We start from the raw sequence: 17825 nt of genomic DNA, 5'->3' as shown, positions 1-17825 counted from the left end.
AACTTGAAAATATGAAACATTTCAAATGTAAATAATTATAAAATATAAGAAATGTGTTACATAATATATTTTACTATATATGTGTTTATACTGCATGAGTAAATATATCTGCAATATATTATGCATGCAGTACCATATCTAATCACATATAAATCTATATATTATGTAGTATATTACTGAATATAAAATGACATACATTATGATATATTAGTAAATATATTATCACATATTTTTCAATATATGAAAAGCGCCAATTCCTTATGTATTATTCAATATATTGTAATATATTTACGCAATATATTTTTCTGTATATTTTCAAATATACTGTTAAATCATGTAATATATTGATCATTCATATATAGGGAAATATATTTTCTTTCCATAAGGGAGCTGTTACACACAGAAGGGAACGGAGACACTGATGGAATATAAAGCCAAGTTTATTGAACAGTCAGAGAGCTTGAGCAGAGTGCAGGTGAGTAGTGACTGATGCAGTTCGTGGAAGATGGGATCGTAGAGCTGATACTTGTCTTGTGATTTCCAGGGATCGTGGATGGCAGGCAGACGAGGAGCAGACCAGACACAGAGACACTCACGGGAGATGAGGAGAACACTGGGAGACGAGGAGAACGCTGGAGACAGGTGAGTATTCCTCAAAGGAGTCCTTAAGGTGAGCATGCATTAACGAGACCGGACAGTGACTGTGTGTGCTGCTGGTAATGGTGCTGATGCGTGGCAGGTGTGGATGATTAGTACTCTGGTGAGGGAGTGCACTGTGATTGGGTGACTGTGGAGCCTGGCGTGTCTGTGACAGGAGCACTACAGTACATTGCCGATCTCCTTCAACCTTATTCTGCTCCAAGATCTTTCTGTTCATGTAACCAATTGCTTCTTTCTGTTCCTTGGTCCTGCTTAAAGATGAAGGGTGACCGAGCTTTTGCAGTTGCGGCTCCTAGGCTGTGGAATGCGCTTAGTTGTTGTGAGATCCTCCCCTACATTGGACACATTTAAATCTAGCTTGAAGACTCATTTATTCTCTTTAGCTTATGATGTTGCCTTAGTTATATAGGGGATTTTAGTTGTTTATGGCTTATCTGCATGCTTTATTTTTATCTTATGAATTAGTTTTTGTTTTCTTTTATCTTGTCAAAACTGTTTAAAATTGTACAGCACTTTGGTACAACACACATTGTTTTTAAATGTGCTTTATAAATAAACAAACTTGAACTTGAGACAACATAATAAATGCTATCTTGCAACTGATTGCTCAAAGAGACATTTTATGTCTTAAACAGCTAAAAAAATAAATAAATAAATAAATAAATATATATATATATATATATATATATATATATATATTAGTAAATCAAGGCATAAAAAATGGTTTATTTCCTCAGAATGAGCCGAACGTCTGAATGTCCCACTAATGAGCCGTGACATGAATAGATTGTTTCAGTACAAAGTGACCACAGACTTCAGATTATGCAGTTGAATATGCAACTGGAATTTCTGAGTTTCCAGTGATAAGCAAAAAGAGTCTCCCCTCCTCTCTTACCCTTAAAAGGATATTTAACTGAGTGTTAGGGGATAAGTAAAGAAACATGTACTGACCAATTTACAATCAACTCACATTACTTATTATTTACATATTATTTACAGAGACAACTGGTAAGATTATTATGTGCATTATTAGATCTGCATTATGTTTTTATTCATTTACACTTAGTATTTCTCACATTTACTTCCTTGATGCTTTTCAAATGAATTAAGTGGACTATAATTTGTTCCTTTAACAGTCCTTAAACATCACCTGAAGCACCCTATGTATGTTGAACATTATTTAAATTCAGCTTCAAATGTTAAAAAATGCTCTTTTACATATAGATTTTTAGCTAAAAATATTTTGGTTATTTTTGCAGCCTCTTCAACAAAAATAGTCAAAATGAGTAAGTTGGCCTACAGCTGTTGTTCTTACCAAAATGATATAGCAATTTCAATGAACAACATTTTGAAACATCCTGTTGCAATTCTCTGCATTGCTAATGAAATAGGCTAGATAAACTATGATCATGCATACTTGTTTTTGTGTTTCTAGCCATTGTTCTTTTTATTTTTACTTCAGACAAAACTGTAGCCCCATCCAAAATGACGGCATCAACCAGCAATGCAGATGTCACAATGAGTTCCTTAAGGAAAATAAATATTTTCCTCCACTGTATAATATGTGTGTTTGGTATTGTTGGCAGTGGACTGGTCATGTACATCACAGGCCTCAAAATGAAAAGCACTGTCAATATCATCTGTCAATACCAAACGCTTTCCATTCCTGCACAACAAACGCGGTGCATACATGGCATTCAGGGACTAGAAACATACAAGAGTCTGGAAGTGTATTGTTTTGTGGTGGGTTTTGTCCTCCCGTTCGTCATAATCTCCGCTTCATAAGTGGCGATCGGAGTACGAGTTAACCGCCTACGGAAAAACAATAAACTAAAACCCTTCTGTATTATCCTGGCTGTAATCCTGGCCTTCTTCTGCTGGCTTTATGTTCACAAATTCCTTGAAGTGTGGTTGCGTGAAATGAATGTGACAAACCCATCAGACGAGCTGACCAGCTTCAAGAAGGTTTTCGACCAGATAGAGCTCTTTATAATCCGTCTTGCCTACCTGAACAGCTGCCTGAATCCCTTCTTGAACGTATTCATGTGTGAAGATTTTCAGAAAAAGCTCAAGCAGTCTTTAGTGATGGTGTTCGAGAGTGTATTCGCAGAGGAACACCCGACTCTCCTCTCACAACATTCCCAATCCAAACGCAAATCTCATTCAGAGTGGAACAGGAATAGAAATGAAATGACCCAATCTTCGACACTTTAGGGTTAAATGAAACATTCACAGAATCCTACATTTACATTTATTAAATTACATTTACAAAAAAAAAAAAAGGAAAATGTAATTTAATGTATAAAGAAGCTGTCTAGACAAAATACAGTATTGTTTTTTGTGAGGATGGATGATGGAAGCTGATGTGCCAACAACAAAAAAATTATAGATTTTCTGTGCCATAAATGTATAAATAGCTGAAATGCATGCCTTAATAACGACCACAAATTGGTAATTGTATCGTGTAGGCCTATTTGTAACAATTATGTTCTATGTTTGGACTCTTATGTTGTTTTTCCTTGGGTTCCGTTTCCTGTTTAGTTTCTATTCCATTTGTTCTCGTTGTTAGATGGTTTCTATGGTTACTCATTAGTTAATTAATTGTGTTCTCCTGAGTCTTGTCTGCTAAATAGAACCCTTTTTATAAGGTTCCATAAAGAACCATGCTTTGAAAGACCTCAAGTTTTTAACAATTGTTTATTTTCATTAATATTAGTATATTAGTATCTTTATATTATTAATATTAGTATCTTGATTGATTGATTGATTGATTGACCTGATCTTATAATGTCTTATAGTCTCTAATAGGGTTTTACATTAAAAAAAAAAAAATAAAAAATTAAAAACAGCATGTTGTGTCAGTTATGTACTTGTAAAATTGTAGCAAAAATGGAAGTGCTCTGTTATTAGCTGAATATATTAATAAATGACAATTGACATTGAACATGACTAAATACATAAGGAAGTAAAACACAAAATAGATGTATGCCTAATGAAGACCAAGAAAATATCTTCACAATCCTTGGTGATGTCTTTAAGTCCATCATTTTGGTGTGAATGACTGGCTGTTTCTCTTTACAGATGACGAGGTTGTGGGGAGTGACAGCATCTGAAATACAAACTGAGTTTAGAGTTACAGTCTGTCTCTCCCATTTGTTTATGTAAAGATAATTATGTTTATGAAGGCCAAAAGTATTGAATTGAATTGACAGTGTGAGCCCTTTACAATGTTTAAATGAAAGGTCATGGGATAGCTTGACACATACATGTCCTGTTAAAAGAAAAAAGAAAAACACATGATTGGTAGGATTTTAAGAAAGAAATCATTTACCTGTTGTGATTGTACAGTCTGTGGCTGAGCTCCAGAAAACCAGTAATGATGTGGCTTTGACAGTTACAGATTTGAAAAACAAAAAGGAGGGAATAAAGAACCCTAAACTCTAACACGAAGAACCATTTAAGCATATAAAGGGTTCTTCAGGACCATACGGTTCTTACTATGTGTAAAGAACCTTTAAAGAACCATCGTTTTTTAGAGTGATAGCCACCTGTGGTTCTTTCAGCAATTCTTGCTAATGAAATATCTTGATAAACAATGAACATGAACACTTGACTTTGTGTGTTTCTAGTCATTAATGTTTCCTTTTTACTTCAGTCCAAACATAGCCTACTATTTTTGTGACTTCAGTTTAATCACTGAAACATAATTTTATGATTCAATTCACATTGGCACTGTTATCCAAAATATTCAAGGGATCTATATTTTAATCAGTTCATACAATTGAATTGAATTCTAGCACCATGCTCTATGTTTGAGCTACAGGAACATTCTGTGGCAGGAAAGGTTTTGCTGTACATGCCCACTTCTCACTGTGATGCCATACTTCAAGTCTGCTGAAGGCCACTATCAGTAACGGCAAATCAATCTATGGATGTAGTGCAGGGTTTGCTGTCTGGTATAAAACCAACAATCTGTCAGCAACACTGAGAAGACATAACAAGATCAAGACTCGGCTTGTCCCAGTGCATTAACAGCACAAAAATGGGTAAGAACTGAATATGTGTATTATTCATATGGCAAATTTTTTAAACACCTCTCAGGGTGTAGTAAATGCAAAACTGTTTAAGATACAGTCAATGCACTGTGCCTGCATTAATAATATTATATTATATTATATTATATTATATTATATTATATTATACACTGCCCGGCCAAAAAATGCGCTGTTTGGATTTTAGGCAAATACTTATGAGTCTATGAATGGATCATTATTGCAGTGATTATTATGTTTCTAGCATGTTATATGTTTGGCAATGGTTCTTTTAACCCTTAAAGATGGAGTGTGTAGCTTTTGATTTCTTAAACAACCATGTAGGAAGACACATCATGGCCATATTCCAAGATGACAATGTCAAGATTCATTTTCAAGATTCCATGGTTAAAATTGTGAAAGAATGGTTCAGAGAGAATGAAGAATAATTTTTACACAAGTATTGGCACCTCTGATTCCAGACCTTAATTTCATTGAAAGTCTTTAGGATGTGCTGGAGTAGACTTTACGTAGTGTTCACCTCTTGCATTGTCAATACAAGAACTTGACGAAAAATTGATGCACCTCTTGATGGAAATAACATCACAACATTTATTTCCATCGAGAGGTGCATCATTTTTTTGTTCAAGATCTTGTATTGACAATGCAAGAGGTGAGCATTCTGTAGTCTCCTCCATCACATCCCAAAAACTTACGTGTGAAAATGATTCTTCAAGCTCCCTCCCAACAATTCTTTCACAGTTTGAGCCTAATCAATCCTGACATTGTCTTCCTGGAATATGGCCATGATACATCTTAATACATGGTTAAGAAATGAAAAGCTACACACTCCATCTTTTAGGGTTAAAAGAACTGTTGCCAAACATATAACATGCTAGAAAAATAATAATCACTGTAATAATGCTCTCCCAATCTTTCCAGTAAAGAGTCCAGCACCACGAGTCTGCAGTCTGTCCCTCTCCATGCTTCTCTTCTTCTTCCTTTTATTGGCAACCACACTTAACAGTGCATTACTGCCATCATCAGGTAGCTTGGATCAGAAACATTTTCCTTTAACTCTTTCTACTCCCCCCATTAATAAAAGAAAGAAAAAAAAAAACACTTGTGCTGCGTGTTCAGCTCCTCCAGTTTCCACCCCAATTCCCTTTAACACCCAATATCTAACTATGTCCTTGTTTAACCTTCAAATATTCTGTCCCTTCTACCCACACTATATCAGCATCTTACCTGCATTTTCTACCACTCTATATCCATCCTACATTCTCTTTATAAAACCTGTGTTATTCAGAAACTGAAACAACACATCTACCGTACTATTTCCTACATCTAAGTCTAATATATTCTTTAAAGTTAACTGTTTCCCTTCATTCTTCCATACCTCTTCTCTTAGCACTTCTCTTTCTTCATCATAACCCTTACAATTAATAATCACATGTTCTACAGTTTCACTCTGTCCACATTTCTCACACAATCCTGTTGGATGTTTAGATATTAAATGTAATGTTTTATTCAAACCTGTATGTCCCATTCTTAGTCATGTAATTATGTTTTCCTCCCTCCTATTTCTCCCACATTTCCTACCTTTCCCCACTTTCATTTGTATTGCATATAAATGTCTCCCTTTATTCTCATTATCCCAGTACTGTTGCCACTTTTTAATCACTTTCTCTTTTATTACTGATTTTATTTCTCTTATACTATGTGGTAGCTCAAATTCTACCATTTCATCATCTACTGCTTGCTTAGCTAATTTATCTGCTTCTTCATTCCCTTTAATTCCCACATGAGCTGGAACCAGGGGCGCCCCCAAGGAGTGGCCAGTGTTGGCCATAGCCACCCCTGTATAAACTCTGGCCACCCCTGTGGCCACCCCAGTATGATTTTGTAGTGGGTACTATTAATTTAAATGCATAATGTAAATTCACAAATGCCACTAAAAAAGATTGTAGATTGATTGGCGTCACCAGAGTAGCCTAGCTGTTTCACTGCCCCCAAGAGTCTAAATAGAAATGTCTACAGACCTGAATTTCAAATGTTATTTATAATTACTGTGAAGAGGGTAGGGTAGGGGTGTGCGATATATTTAGTCTGAGATTGTATCATAATTGTTGTTTTAACAATGCACAATCGATCTGACGTCCCTGTATGTGATGTTGTCTTGTAGATTAGACTAGTGTTGTTGCGCATTTATAGAGTGCACACTTTCACTGTGTGACTTCAATATAGTTAATAAATATCACACGAAGAATGTCGTTTTTCTCCAGATATCAGCATGATAACAAATGTTATATTAATTTTATTCATGTTTACATTTTAGACACCATTGCCTGTTTTTGCACAATTTCGCCAACAAATAGAGTTCAAAACAAATCCACAGCACTGTAATTGCGTCCCTGAGCAACAAATGGCGGTGTTTCTTTACTGAATGAATCAGCTTTTTGAACGAATCAGTTGAATCAATGAAAATTGGAAAAACAGGCTACAGGTGACGACAAGGGAGCTTCAGTTGAACAACAGTGAACTGCGGTCAGATGAGATGTTGTCAGGCTATGTCAATAAAATTCAGAAAAATGAACATGACTGTCCAATCAGTCGTTATACTGTGCTCGCGGCGCGCACTCAAGAATTGCATGCGCAAATGCGGCGCGTGCTGCATATTAGCCTACTTTATATTATTATAGCTTAAATGAATTAATGTTGACATGGTTTTAAAGCTATTGTAACCTCAAATTCATTATTTTATTTGTTTAATTCATTTTATTTTAGTTTCAGTTTAATTCATTATTTATTTTAGTTTGTTAATTCATGGTTTTATTTAAAAAGAGGGAAAAAAAAGAAAAAAATTTTGATGTGGATGTTAAAACACTAATAATCTATTTAGAAATGTTTTCATGTATTTTCATGTGACTTATGCAGAGTTTTATGTATATATTAGTTGGAAAGTTATTTTGTGCCTCGGCCCCTTTAAAGGGTTAGTTCACCCAAAAATGAAAATTATGTCATTTATTACTCATCCTCATGGCGTTCCACACCCGAAAGACCTTCGTTAATCTTCGGAACGCAAATTGAGATATTTTTGTTTAAATCCAATGGCTTTGTGAGCCCTACATATGGAGCAATGACATTTCCTCTCTCAAGATCCATAAAGGTACTAAAACATATTTAAATCAGTTCATGTGAGTACAGTGGTTCAATATTAATATTATAAAGCGACGAGAATATTTTTGGTGCGGCAAAAAAACAAAATAACGAATTATTTAGTGATGGCCGATTTCAAAACGCCGCTTCAGGAAGCTTCGGAGCATAATGAATCAGCGTGTCGAATCCGCAGTTCGGAGCGCCAAAGTCACGTGATTTCAGCAGTTTGGCGGTTTGACACGCGATCCGAATCATGATTCGACACGCTGATTCATTTCGCCTGGAAATGATGGCGGTATATCGAGCTCTCCAGGTTTTCCTTCCTCTCCTGGTGGATCATCACGTCTTGGTCAGCTCAGACAGCATGACGGTGGTGTCCTTCATAAATCGCCTGGGCGGTCTCTCTTCGAAGCCCCTCTTCACTCTAGCGAAAACCATCCTAGAGTGGGCCCAGTGCAACCTGCTCTCATTGAGAGCAGCACACATACAGGGCGTATGAACATTGGGGTGGACATGTTGTCCCGGAGCAACCTTCCCTCAGAGGAATGGTCACTCCACCCCCGCTCAGTCCAGAGAATTTGGGACGTCTTCGACCTCTTTGCCTCAGAAGACAATCATCACTGCCCAATATATTTCTCGAAAGCCAGGGACATGCTAACCCACGACTGGCCCAGCCTCCTCCTTTATGCTTTTCCCCCGATCGCGCTGATTCCCCAAGTGATCAGACGAGTCAGGGAAGGTGCTCACAAAGTCCTCCTGGTGGCTCCTCTGTGGAGGACCCAACCATGGTTCTCAGAGCTATCTCGGCTCTCGCCCATGGAGCCATGGCCAATCCCTCTGAGACGCGACCACTCTCAAGCGAGAGGGACAGTATAGCACCCCAGACCCGAGCTGTGGGACCTTCATGTGTGTTTTCTCAATGGGAGCCTGCAAGCCTCCCTGAGAATGTCTTAAACACTATCTCTCAGGCCAGAGCTCTGTCTACAAGACGTCTCTACTCTCTTAAATGGGCCATCTTTGCCACCTGGTGTACAGCCCAGGGCGAGGACCCATTGACTTGTGACATATCCCAGATATTGTTCTTCCTTCAAGACTTAATGGATATAGGCTGTACTCCCTCTACCCTTAAGGTCTAGGTCGCAGCTATAGCAGCTTCTCACGCGCCTATAGCGGGGCAGTCGATAGGGAGAAACGACCTTGTTGTTCACTTCCTTAAGGGATCCAGGAGGTTGAATCCCCCTCGTCCCCTCACGGTTCCTACCTGGGACCTTTCTGTGGTTCTTAGAGGCCTTAAAGGTCCTCCCTTTGAACTAATCCAGACTGCCGACTTACGGCCCCTGTCGCTGAAAACTGCCTTACTGCTAGCTTTAGCATCAGTTAAGCGTGTGGGAGATTTACAGGCGGGTGCCTGTAAATCTCCCACTGTGAGCATCTTGTGTCTTGAATTCGGGCCTAACGACTCCAAAGTCGTCCTAAAACCGAGACATGAGTATGTCCTGAAAGTCCTATCTACACCCTTTAGGGCACATATGGTCGTTCTCTCCGCTCTTCCTCCTTCTCTGGATGAACAGGAGTTGAACCTACTCTGTCCTGTCAGGGCCCTAAGGACTTACATTGACCGTTCCGCCTCCTTTCGTCAGGTGGAACAGCTTTTGTCTGCTTCGGTGGCCGCACAAAAGGTCTTCTGGTCACAAAGCCCAGGCTTTCCAGATGGATAGTCGACTCTATAGCATTCGCTTACTCCTCCTTAGGCGTTCAATGCCCTTTGGGTGTAAGAGTGCACTCCACGAGAGGTATGACCTCCTCATGGGTGTGGTCCTGTGGCGTTTCCATTTGCTGACATTTGTGCGGCGGCCGGCTGGGCCTCGCCGTCCACATTTGTCAGGTTTTATAATCTAGATGTTCCTAGCTTCAAACGCAGGTCCTTTCTGCATAAGCCTCCCTGCTGTGTCCAGCTTATCGCTTTCCATTACGACCCCGACCACGTCTGGGCGTAACTATGTTCTGTGCCCTCTATATATACCCTAGGCCCCTCTGGTGCCCTAGTTTATGGGTATGGGAGGATGACTACAGTGTTTCAGTCCCTGTTGTCTGGGCTATCCTGTCTTATGAGTATCTGTCACGAGCCCTTTTTCAACTGCTCTGCCCCGATGCTCGGTCGTCCCCCTGCGTAGCACGGCGTGATTGTACTGTCCCCATTGCATCTTGTCTTATTAATAATCAATATTAATAAGACGAACGACGCAGTACTCGTGTAGTGTCACAAGGGAACATACTTGGTTACTAACGTAACCTCGGTTCCCTTAGATACGGAACGAGTGCTGCGTACTTTGCCGTGCTACACGCGAGACACCTCATGCCATCCTTTCAGTCGAATTAAATCGATTTGCCATGGTGAGATGGCCGCTTATATAGCCCGAGACCCTGCCCCTTTTTTTGGCGGGCTCGAGCGGGCTCGCTCACCATTGGCTCGCGCATTCTGCGCTGTCATTGGTTTGTTTACTTTAACTTCACGAACCAATGGCCGTGCAGTTACACTGCGTGATTGTATAAAGGCTTCACAATTGGAGAAAAAGGAGTTTTCAAAACATACTTTGCAACTTTATGCGTTTTTTAATTTGGGTTAAAAGATAGTCCAATCACAGCGAGTCCGGCCAGTGCCAAGGGAAGTTCAAAGCCAATGGCAACCCAGTTAAGCAGGGCGTCACACTTGCTTGTCCATATATGGTCATTTATGACAGGATCTTCCAGGTTCTTGTGGTGAATGGACAGATTATCAGTTAAACATTTATTTGTCCCAAATGTATCAAAATGTTTTATTTGCTTACAGAAAACTACTCCTCTGATAATTATTCAAGCATGTAGTACTTCTTGACCAAAGTGCAGCTAAAGTGCTTCTGTAACATTACTGTATTTATAGTGTATTAAAAGGTATACATTTAATCACTTCTGTGTTTCCTAGAAATGGACCTCTTGCCATTCTTAGCTAGTAGCTAGTAGACATTTCCCAATGTTTATTGATATGTCAAACTGTTTAAAGACAAACATAAGTGCCCAGGAGTTCAGAACAGCAACCTCTGGCATCCCAGTACTTCTCCAGTTTGTGCCACTATGAAGAAAAAAAGCAGTTGATTATTTAACAAAAAAAAAAAAAAAAATCTGCATAGAGGCAAATCAATTATAGTGAATTATGTCAACTTAAAAAAAAAAAAAAAAAAACTGACTGATAAAGTAATATGTAACTCAGAAATATCTAAATGAAACCCCTTTAAAACAACATTGGCTAATATTCAAAAATAATAGATAAATTGTGTATGGAAAACATTATAAGATTCCAAATAATATTTTTACAAACCAGTTGCAAGGCTCCCATCAGAAAGATATTCTTCTCTTCTCTTTAAAGAACAAACAGGCAAAAAATGATTAAGAACAATATTTTACATTTTTAATTTAAAACTATATGCAATCAGTGTTCGCTTCTATTGCGACTAAATGCAAGGCAAATTAAAATTGTTAATAACAATTATAATAATAATAAAAGTCAACTGTTTTCAGCAAGAAAATGCATTGATAACATTCTAATTACCTTGAAGGTTTCAAACAGGATTACAATAATTAAGTGGCTTTTTAGTGGCTTTAGTAGCATTTTGTGGCATTTATGAATACAATCCATAATTCTGATTGGCATACCAGACTGATAGTGAAAACAGAACTTTGGAATATAGACATATACATTGAATTACATAATATGCAACTCAGTAACATTTAGTTGACATACAATTAAGGAAATAACGTTAAAAAGGAAGAAAAAAAGGTGATAATTTTTACATTACCATTTCCCCTCTTTTTCAGTGTTGCCGTGTAGAATACAGTGGGAGAGAGAGAGACAGAGAGAGAAAGACAGAAAGAGAGAGAAAGAAAGAGATATGGAAGTTTTTGGAATGGTTGGCTCTTAAAAGAGCCATTGGGTCTGATATTGTAAAGAGCTGATGGAGAAGGACTAAGTAATCTGTGAGAATTTTATTAAATCATATGATTAACACTAAAAACATTGAAGCTAATCAGAATCCACTCGACTTGGCTTGGAAAATGGCAGACAACATAACCACAATGTGCACTTATAATAAACAGAACTTTATTGTCTGTTGGTATGGATGTTAAAATAGTTATCATTATAGTTATTGTTCTTGGTATAAACAACCTTAAGTGATCTGATTTAGACAAATTAACTGAAGACCTGATGTGTCACATGACATGTTAAACTAGCATTTCCAGACGCTTGCTTCTTAGACAGATGTGTTCAATAAAAATCACAAAGGAAAGAAAAGCAGACTATGAGCAGATACCATGTACTGCTGGAACGAGAAGAGACAGCGGCAATTTGTAAAGGTTAATAAAGAATACAATGGACTTCATTTACACTTTAATATTTCCATTTGATATACACAAACGTTTCATATAAACAGTCCGACTACTTACAATGGGCACAATCTGCATGAGAGTTCAGGCTATGGCAGCAGTAGGAGTAAAACAACTCAGAATTATGTACAAGTACGCTTGTACACCGTCATATGAATTTGGTGACTTGGTAAATTGTATGAATTACTACTGATGGGGCTGTGTGGTATGTAAAACAAAGTTTAAGAAATACCAAATGGTGTGCAAAATGTAACTGCAGAATGTTCAATCAAGGGTTAAGACCAACACAGACATACCACTGGAAATGTTTGTCGTTGCAGCTTCTTCAAGATCAGCATTGGTAACTTTGAGTTCGAGTTCCCTGTTAATAAGAGCAGCTTTCTGACAGAATTGGTCAACATTTGATTCTGAGATTTAAAAATATGCCATGATGAAAAAATGAAAGAAAGAGAGCAAAACTATGTGTAAATGAATTACAGATTACAGGTCAGAAAAATAGGCAAGAAAGCTGAGAGAGAGAGAGATAGTGAGAGAGCTTTTGCGAGAGATGGCTTCTTAAAAGAGCTGTTGGATTAAAGGTTGTTGTGGGAGATGGAGATGGAGGAGTATGTGATCTGAAGGAACTGCAAAACAGAAAAAATATTGAATTACAATAACATTACAAAAAAGTATTTAACGCATGGCAAGTGTTGTGTTTACTGTGCTTTAACTACAAACAGTACACAGTAAAATCATTTACTGTGGTAAAAGCATAGCAAGTGTTGTGGTACTGTGCTTTAACTACAAATACCACAGTAAAACCACTCTAAAATATAAGAATGTCAAACAGTACAGCTTTTAGAAATGACAAAAAGCTTATTACCAATAGGGCACTGTTGTCAAAGATTTTTGCCTGATTGCAGGACTTTTTGTGCCCATTCCTTGGTCCGGAACACTTTCATAGGGGCCGTCTGCCTGGACTTCATGTCCAGCAGCTTCCCACACTGAGCAAGGGAGAAAGACAGAGAGAGTGAGGGGGAGACGGTTCAAAACTGTGGTCCAGTTGATCAAGCATTGCTGATTTTCTAGCCCTCTATTAACAAGGGCCTAAATAATGACTTCAATATCAAGTGAATGAAATTAATTGATCAGACTAAATATACAGCTGAGTCAATGCACTGGCATGTTTTAATAATATTAAAGGTATGATGCTAGAAACCAAGTTATTTATGTATCCATATTTTTATGGAATATACAAATGTCCATTATCTGGCCACAGACATTATACCTTAAGTTGTCATTATCGCATGCGCAAGTAGAGATGTTTCCATTTTCTTGAATTTTGAAATTAAAATATGGATAATGTCAATGAACTGGGTGACCACAGTTGAGAACCACCACAATAGAACAATGTATTGTCTGTAATAGACAGATTCAATGTCAGATGTATAGCCTTTTTGACTCTGGCTTTAATGCATGAAAATGGGGGTAAGCAGTTAGACAGTACAGTAGCCTATTAAAAATTATTTACCTTGGTGCATCTTAGATTGAAACAATTGATCTTCTCCAGGCAATGGGTGCACTGCCAAAGAGTTGAACCAACTGGCATTTTTACTACAAAAAAAATAAATAAAATAATAATAATAATTATTTATACGTAACAAAATATGTAATTCTGCGGGAGGACCCGCTGTGAGCATATCCTAAGCCTTTCCAATGGCACTATGAAGATTAAAAAAGCACATACAATTTACTTTATTGTCACCATGGATGAATTGTGTTGGACTTAAGAACTATAACGTTACATAACGACATTAGAAATCAAATATCCTGGGAATAGGAGCCTAATCCAATCATACTGTATCATGCATCTGCATGCAATTAGTAATGCCTGCCTGAATTGTACCAACGTGCCTGTTATTTTAACAGATCTCAGATCGGCTTGTATAGTGAATGTAGGCCGTATGATCCAAAATACTATCTAGCGTCAGTTAAGGTCCCACACCCGCACCATGGGTAATATGTACACCGATAACAGGGACGCCACAGCGGTCCGCAAGTTGCACAGGCCTAAAACATTTATAGATGCAGCATGCATTAACATGCCTTTTCTTTTATAAGCAGTAAACGGGCTGTCCTGTTGCCCACAATTTGGGAATAAATTCGGTTTAGGAGTCCATGCGCAATGATTAGTCCACATTTTTGACCCCTGGGGGGTCCCGTAGGCTAACGTTACCATTTTAGCTAAAAACGTTAAAGTTAGCTAGTAATTCATTCTGCTGATTTGTAGTGCTGTCATCAGCCGTGTCTAAAAGCTGAAGACCCATGTCACATGATTAAAAACTTTCATTTATTAATACCGTTTTTTAAGATTGTTGCCCTTACTTACCTGTTTGAATATGTACGCGCATCAGGTGAACTGGGCTGGGCGAACTGAGCATCGCTGGTGACGTCATTGCCGTTGAAGATGTTGCATGGTATTTGGACGCATCTGCTCTCCACCGAAGTTAATGGGAAGGATTGGCGTATGTATTGCACGCAAAATTGGACTTGGCATATGTATTGCACGCAATTGGAAAGTGTAAAGTTGTGTTTTTATACACAGATTGATGAAAACGGGAGAGAAGATCCTGTGGTTTGGTTGAGGTTGGGCTGCAAAACTTTTAAAACCACATATACTGTATGTTGTTTGATTATATACATGCAAGATAGTCTCTTTGATAGATAGAAAATAAAACATGCTATTATAACTATCATTCAACCATGAAGATCTGAATGTAATGTTTATGTAAATGAACTGTATGTAATTAACATTATGGTGAGTGGGGTGAGACTGAGAACGATGCCGGTGATGTGATTGTTAATGAGAGACACCTGTGCACCACACTGGCCTAGCTCTTCTTCCACAGCTCTCGGCCCTGCCACACTTGTCACAAAAATTTTAAGTTCTACTAACTTAACAAAATCAGTTAGTTTACTTAAATGTTTTGAGTATTCTGGACTTGAGTTTTACAGTGCTCCTGTTCTGTCAACATTTTGTGCCAATGTTAGGTTTTGCTTAGTCTTATGTAACTTTATTACTTTGAGTTTGATGAACTTGAAAACCATTTAAGTAACAATATAGTTGTTAAATCTTAGTTAGATTTGTTATCTGAATTCAAACTGAATGAATAAAACAAACTTAAAATCTTTAAGTTGAGTTTACTCTAATGATTGACTAAACCAACACTAAAATATAAGTGAATTTAACTCAATGTATATGAGTTTACAGTACTCGTGCTTATTGGTTCTAAAACTTAAATGGTTTACGGCAGTTGGTTTCCTCAAATGGTTTGAGTTACAGTAAATTATAGGGCTTTACAGTGAAAAATCAAGAAAAAAAAAAAAGAAAGAAAATCAGAAATATTACATAAAATTGTTTGGTAAAGTTTTATGTAAACATGACAAAACAAATTTCCCTTTTGTGCATCACAACTTCAAAACTGTTCAGTTTTGTTCATTGGAACCTGTTGCAGTCATTTCTTTACTGCTAAAAATACAAAACCTGCATATTTATACTTAGAAGGAAACTAGGAATGACTGAAATTACCCATTTTAGTTCACTCTGAAATGGTTCTCTTTTGAAAGATTTCAGGGATGAGTCAGGGATGTACCAAACTGTGTTATAGGATAGCAGTTTGAACACCGGACATTTTTACAATAACAAAATGAAAGATGATGTTTAATGATGCTAAAAATCCCTTTTGTCATCAAGCACCTTGCCCTTTCTCACTGTATCAAATAAAGGAGCATTCTGCCAGACAAAAAAGGGGGTAAGAGTCTAAGGTTTTATTGGATATTTTGGAGTATTTTTAAACAGAATTTTAAATTTAGATTTTTGAACACCCATCAAACTAAGGAATTAGGCTACTGTTGTAGAGACAACTTAATGAATATACAAAGATTTAAAAATGTAAATCTTTTAAAATCTTTGCACGGGTACTTTTTCTGAGTGAATGATGTGATATACTGATACCTTAAAACAGTATTTCCATTGCATTTTTGCTTTTCACACGCCTTGATACCCTTCAAATTTTTGATACCCTCTTGCTGCCTCAAAATTTTGTCATGACAATTAGTGTCATGTTTTCTGACAGCTGTGCTTGCAATTCAGTCCTCTTTCTAGAACATGTTGCACCATATTGTTCTCCAGATTCCCATGAAAAACTTCCCATGTAAGTTTCTGCAGTATGCAAATTAAGTTTTCACTTATATTAATACATTAAAAGACCAATAGAGCACAAGTCTGTTCTTCACGCAATTCTATCAAGAAAACTATTTACAGTGCGTGAACCATATGGACTACTTGTATGGTGTTTTTTGTCCATTTTGGAGATAAATGATGAACCAGTCTGAATGGCTTAAAAGGTCTGCCCTTTTGATAAGTTCACATTTATTCATTTAGCAGATGCTTTTAGTAAAAGTGAATTACAAATGAGCAGCACAACAAGCGATTCATCCTAGCACTAGCGTAAGAAGTACTGTAATGCAAATTGTTCAAAATAAAAAGAATTAGAATAGAGAGGATTTTTTTTTTTTTAACGTTAAGCCACAGAAAGGATTGTTTATGAAGGAAGAAGATTACGGCCTCTAGATGGCGCTCTCTGTACTGCTTTTAACACTCAAGAAGAAAGATAAACTTATATTATCAATGCATATATTATATTGCATTTTTTTTTTTTTTTTTTTTTTTACATAGTATTATATAATCATGCTCAAAACACCAGTGCAGAACTATAATTTTCTACTCTGTCCTTTATTCTTAGTTGCTGTTGTCATAAATATTTGGATTTTTTTTTTTTTTTTATGTTAATAAACGATGTGGTTCTATTTTGGGTTCCCATGGAAGACTGTAACTTTAACCTTTGAAAGCAGATATTCAAAATAGTTTTCTACAGATGCATAGTTCCCTTGATGCATCATCACTCCACCCCACTTTCTCTTTCATACAAATAAAGGGGAAACAACCACCAATTGTTCATGTGAAGACGTTGTTGTGAGCTTTGATAACACACCTGCAGGAATAACGGAAGGAAAGGACTGAAAATGGGTAAGAATCTACATCTGTGCAATATTCCTGTGGCTATGACTATGTTTGATACACCTATTATAATATTGCAAGCACATTTTTGCATTATTGAGACATGTCATATGATGATATCGATGCCCCGTGAAAAGAACTGGGTGATGTGGGCAGTTTATATTTACTGTAATGCCTTTTCAAAATGACATGCATTTTTATTCCTCCACCCCTTTGGTTGGGTTCATTATCTTGACTTCTTTCGATTTTTGATTTGATCAAGATTAAAGTAGCATAGCGACTTGAATTAAAAGCTTAAACTCTAATCCAACAGAGATCTCTAATCTAAAAGAGATCTCATCCATCCCTGCTGTTGTTTCTCAGTGTAAACCACTATTATAAGATAAAATAACAAACAAAATATAAAAATATATACTGCATCTCTGGCTAGAGTTTTTGAGACTTCAGTCACATGTGCAATACGTGTCATGTAAGTCAACAGAGGTTAATAAAAGCTG

At 37.2% G+C, this 17825-nt stretch overlaps 2 protein-coding genes and 1 long non-coding RNA gene across 5 annotated transcripts in view; all 3 read left to right on the top strand.

Moving 5' to 3' along the window:
* Positions 1-1198, top strand: part of LOC127496325 (uncharacterized) — a 45137-nt gene extending 43939 nt beyond the window's left edge. The window contains exons 2-3 of one of the 2 annotated variants that reach the window (XR_007925291.1): positions 387-475; positions 545-1198. This is a non-coding gene — a long non-coding RNA (uncharacterized LOC127496325). The remainder of the gene's footprint in view (positions 1-386; positions 476-544) is intronic. The other variant, XR_007925292.1, reaches the window with a different exon arrangement.
* The window catches only part of LOC127496312 (C3a anaphylatoxin chemotactic receptor-like), a 154368-nt gene that overhangs the window by 132818 nt on the left and 3725 nt on the right, over positions 1-17825 (top strand). The window lies entirely within an intron of this gene.
* The window catches only part of LOC127496308 (C3a anaphylatoxin chemotactic receptor-like), a 100028-nt gene continuing 98811 nt past the window's right edge, over positions 16609-17825 (top strand). Inside the window, exon 1 of one of the 2 annotated variants that reach the window (XM_051864197.1) lies at positions 16609-17337. In XM_051864197.1, the coding sequence (XP_051720157.1) occupies positions 17334-17337 (4 nt within the window). In that variant the 5' untranslated portion in view covers positions 16609-17333. The remainder of the gene's footprint in view (positions 17338-17825) is intronic. The other variant, XM_051864201.1, reaches the window with a different exon arrangement.

This window comes from Ctenopharyngodon idella, chromosome 15 (genome assembly GCF_019924925.1).
Source record: "Ctenopharyngodon idella isolate HZGC_01 chromosome 15, HZGC01, whole genome shotgun sequence".
NCBI lineage: Eukaryota > Metazoa > Chordata > Actinopteri > Cypriniformes > Xenocyprididae > Ctenopharyngodon > Ctenopharyngodon idella.
The sequence above is the reverse complement of the archived record's forward strand: the minus strand, read 5'-3'. Positions and strand labels throughout refer to the sequence as shown.